Below are 3,635 nucleotides of genomic sequence, written 5' to 3'. Positions count from 1 at the left end.
CCTGTCCTCCTTTCACCTGACTAAGGCAGGACTCTAATCTGATTATGGGTCAAAAGACCCTCATTCCACAGAGAGTCCTGTCCCCTATACTGGAGGAAGGAATGCTACCCAGAGAGGCCAGGAAGAATCTGAATACACAGGCCTTGCTGGGTTTGGATCATGTGCCTTTTGTTCAATCACATTTCTACATGGTTGTCAATCATGTCTGTGTAATGAAGCCTCCATAAAAACCCAAAAGGACAGGGTTCAGAGAACCTCTATATAGCTGAACATGTGAAGGTTCCTGGAGAGTGGTGCACCCAGGGAGGGCATAGAAGCTCCATGCTCCTTCCTCCAGACCTCACCCTACATATCTGTTCATCCATATCCTTTATAATAATTCAGTAAACATAAGTAAGTGTATGCCAGAGTTCCGTGAGCCACTCCAGCAAAACCCAAATAGGGGGTCATGGGCTGGTCCCAAACTCCTGGTCTCAAGCAATAGTCCCACCTAGGACTCCCAAAACACTGGTACTATAGGCATGAACCACTGTGCCTGGTGAAGAAATACTCACATTATGAGAGTTCCAGAAGGGGAAGAGAAGGGTAAGGTGTAGAAAACTTATCTAATGAAATAGTAGCTGAAAACTTCCCAAGTCTGGGGAGAGATATACACATCAGCACCCAGGAAGCTCAAAGGTTCCCAGATAGATTCAACCAAAAACATCCTCCCTGAGGCATATTATAGTAAAAATTCTCAAAAGTCAAAGACAAAGACATAATCCTAAAAACAGCAAAAGAAAATTGTCAAGTCACATATACGGGAATCCTAATTAGTCTAAGAGCAAATTTCTCTATAGAAACCTTATAGGCAAGCAGAGAATCGGATAATATATTCAAAGTGCCAAGAATACTATACCTAGCAAAGCTATCCTTTAGAAATGAGGGAGAAATTCACAGACAGGCAAAAACTGAGGGAATTCATCGTCACTAGATTGGCTTTACAAGAAATGCTCAAGAAATCCCACATCTGAAAGCAGAAACATGATAATCACTATTACAATAACACATACAAGTATAAAACTCACTGGTAGAGCAGATACACAAGGATACAGGGAAAAGAATCACAACTTATCACTACAGAAAACCACTATACTATAATGATAAACAATAAGAGAGGAAGAAAAGATATAAAAAACAACCAGAAAACAATTAACAAAATGATAGATATATATCCTCACCTATCAACAATAACCTTGAATATAAACAAATTAAATTCTTCACTTAAAAGACATAGACTGGCTGAATGGATAAAAAAACAATCAAACTGTATGCTGCCTACAAGAAATTTACTTTACTGTAATGACACAAAGATTGAAAGTGAAGGTTTGGGAAAAACATTCCACACAAACAGAAACCAAAAGTGAGCAGAAGTCACTATAGTTATATCAAATAAACAGACTTTAACTCAAAAACTATAGAAAGAGACAAAGAAGGTCATTATATAATGATAAAGGGATCAAGTCAGCAAGAGGATATAACAATTATAAATATATATGTACCCAACACTGAAGCACCTAGATATGTAAAGCAAATATTATTAGATCTAAAGGGAGATACAAACTAATACAATAATAGTTGGGGACTTTAACACCCCACTCTCAGCATCGGACAGATCATCTAGACAGAAAATCGACAAAGAAACATTGGGCTTAAACTGTACTTTAGACCAAATGGACCTAACATTCACAGAACATTTCATCCAACAGCTGCAGAATACACATTCTTTTCATCAGTATATGGAACATTCTCCAGGACAGATCACATGTTATGTCATGAAACAATTCTCAACAAATTTAAAAGTATTGAAATAATATGAAGTATCTTTTCTAGAAATCAATAACAAGAAGAATTTTCAAAATTGTGTAAATCTGGAAATATGGAAATTAAGCAACATGCTTATGAATGACCAATAATTCTATGAACAAATTAAGAAGGAAATTTAAACAATTTCTTAAAACAAATGTAAATAGAAACACAACATACCAAAACCTATGGGATACAGCAAAAGCATTATAGCAATAAATGGCTACATCAAAAAAGTAGAAAGAGTCAAACAAACAACCTAAGGATGTATCTCAAGAAACTAGAAAAGCAAAAGCAAACAAAATCCAAAATTAGTAGAAGAAAAGAAATAGTAAAGATTAGAGCAGAAATAAATGAAATTGACTCTAAACAAACAAACAAAACCAAAAAGTTGATTTTTGAAAAGATAAAATTGACAAACCATTACCTAGACTAACCAAGGAAAAAAGAGAAAGACCCAAATAAATAAAATCAGAGATGAAAAAGAAGACTTTACAGCTGATACCACAGAAATACAAAGGATCATTAGACATAGTTAAATGAACTAATTTCCCTGATTTGATCATTACACATTAAATTAATATATATGTGTCAAAATATCACACTGTACCCCCTAATTATGTACAATTATTATGTGTCATTAAAAAATAATAAAAACAAAAAGTTTTTTAAAGAAACAGACCATTATTGAAAGAAAAACCATATAAGGAAGCTATTCAGGATGAAAAAGGGTTAGATGGGCTTAGCTCCCAACTGTTTGGTCTCCAGCCAGTTCTCATTGTAGCCCTCAAAGAGGTAATTTGCAAAGTGTGGTCTGCAGATCACCAATATCAAAATTACCTGAGGTGCCTTATAAAAATGAAAATTCAAGGGGTGACACTAAGACCTACTCAATCAGAAGCTGAGGTTTTCATAAACTCCTTAGGTAATTCTTGTGTCCATAAAATTGAGCCTGGATCCTCTAATGCTGTGGCCCTGAACCCCTGGTCCGTGGCCTGTTAAGGACTGAGCTGCAGAGCTCTCCTGCCCTAAACCTGCGTGCCTCTCCCTACATTTTGTGGAAAAATTTTCTTCATGAAACCAGTCCCTGGAGCTAAAAAAGCTGGGAACCACTGCTCTAATGAGTAGGAGGTGAGACTAGAGTACTTTCGAGGTCTTTCTCTGCTCTAAGATTTGGTGAGATGGGAATGAAAAGATTAGACAATTAGATGAATATTGGTTTGTTTTTTTTGGACTGGGTAAAATTACAAGAATGCAAATTGACATACAATGAATATCTATTGGTTTTCCCTATGTATTTCTAGAGCTAGAGAGAAAAATAACATATCATAGATGACTATTCATTACTGTCTATGTTCCTATTTTACTCACCCAAACCTTGATCAGGCAACTGTCTTCTAAAATAATCAACCATATAATCATCTGGTTCATTTGGCCTTGTATCTACAGGGGATAGTAAAAGATCACAGCACCATAAAAATAATTCATCGACTCATTTGTATTCCATAGTTTTCATCTTTTTTCAAAGTAAAAAATGTTTCTAAGTAATGTATAAGCAGTAGTTTAGCTCAATGAAATTATTACAAGCAGTATTCAAATCTCATGAATCTTTGTTGCATTTTTAAATGTTCATAACTTTTGGGCCTGCAATTCCTTTTCTAGGAATTTATTATAAGGAAATAATTAAGAATATGTACAAATAGAGAATTATAAGGTTTTCACTGTTGTTTACAATAGAAAAAAATTGGAACAAAAAAGTTTAACAATGGGCATGGCTAGATAAAGATTCA

General features: G+C 35.0%; 1 protein-coding gene across 1 annotated transcript in view; it reads right to left on the bottom strand.

The window, feature by feature from the left end:
• Window positions 1-3,635, bottom strand: part of AGBL3 (ATP/GTP binding protein-like 3) — a gene marked incomplete at its 5' end in the record, with an annotated part of 66,559 nt that overhangs the window by 39,885 nt on the left and 23,039 nt on the right. Inside the window, one exon of the mRNA XM_012642747.1 lies at window positions 3,217-3,288. Coding sequence (XP_012498201.1) covers window positions 3,217-3,288 — 72 coding nt within the window. The remainder of the gene's footprint in view (window positions 1-3,216; window positions 3,289-3,635) is intronic.

Source organism: Propithecus coquereli, unplaced genomic scaffold, assembly GCF_000956105.1.
Source record: "Propithecus coquereli isolate 6110/MARCELLA unplaced genomic scaffold, Pcoq_1.0 Scaffold186, whole genome shotgun sequence".
Taxonomy (NCBI): domain Eukaryota; kingdom Metazoa; phylum Chordata; class Mammalia; order Primates; family Indriidae; genus Propithecus; species Propithecus coquereli.
This window is presented reverse-complemented; position numbering and strand designations above follow the sequence as displayed.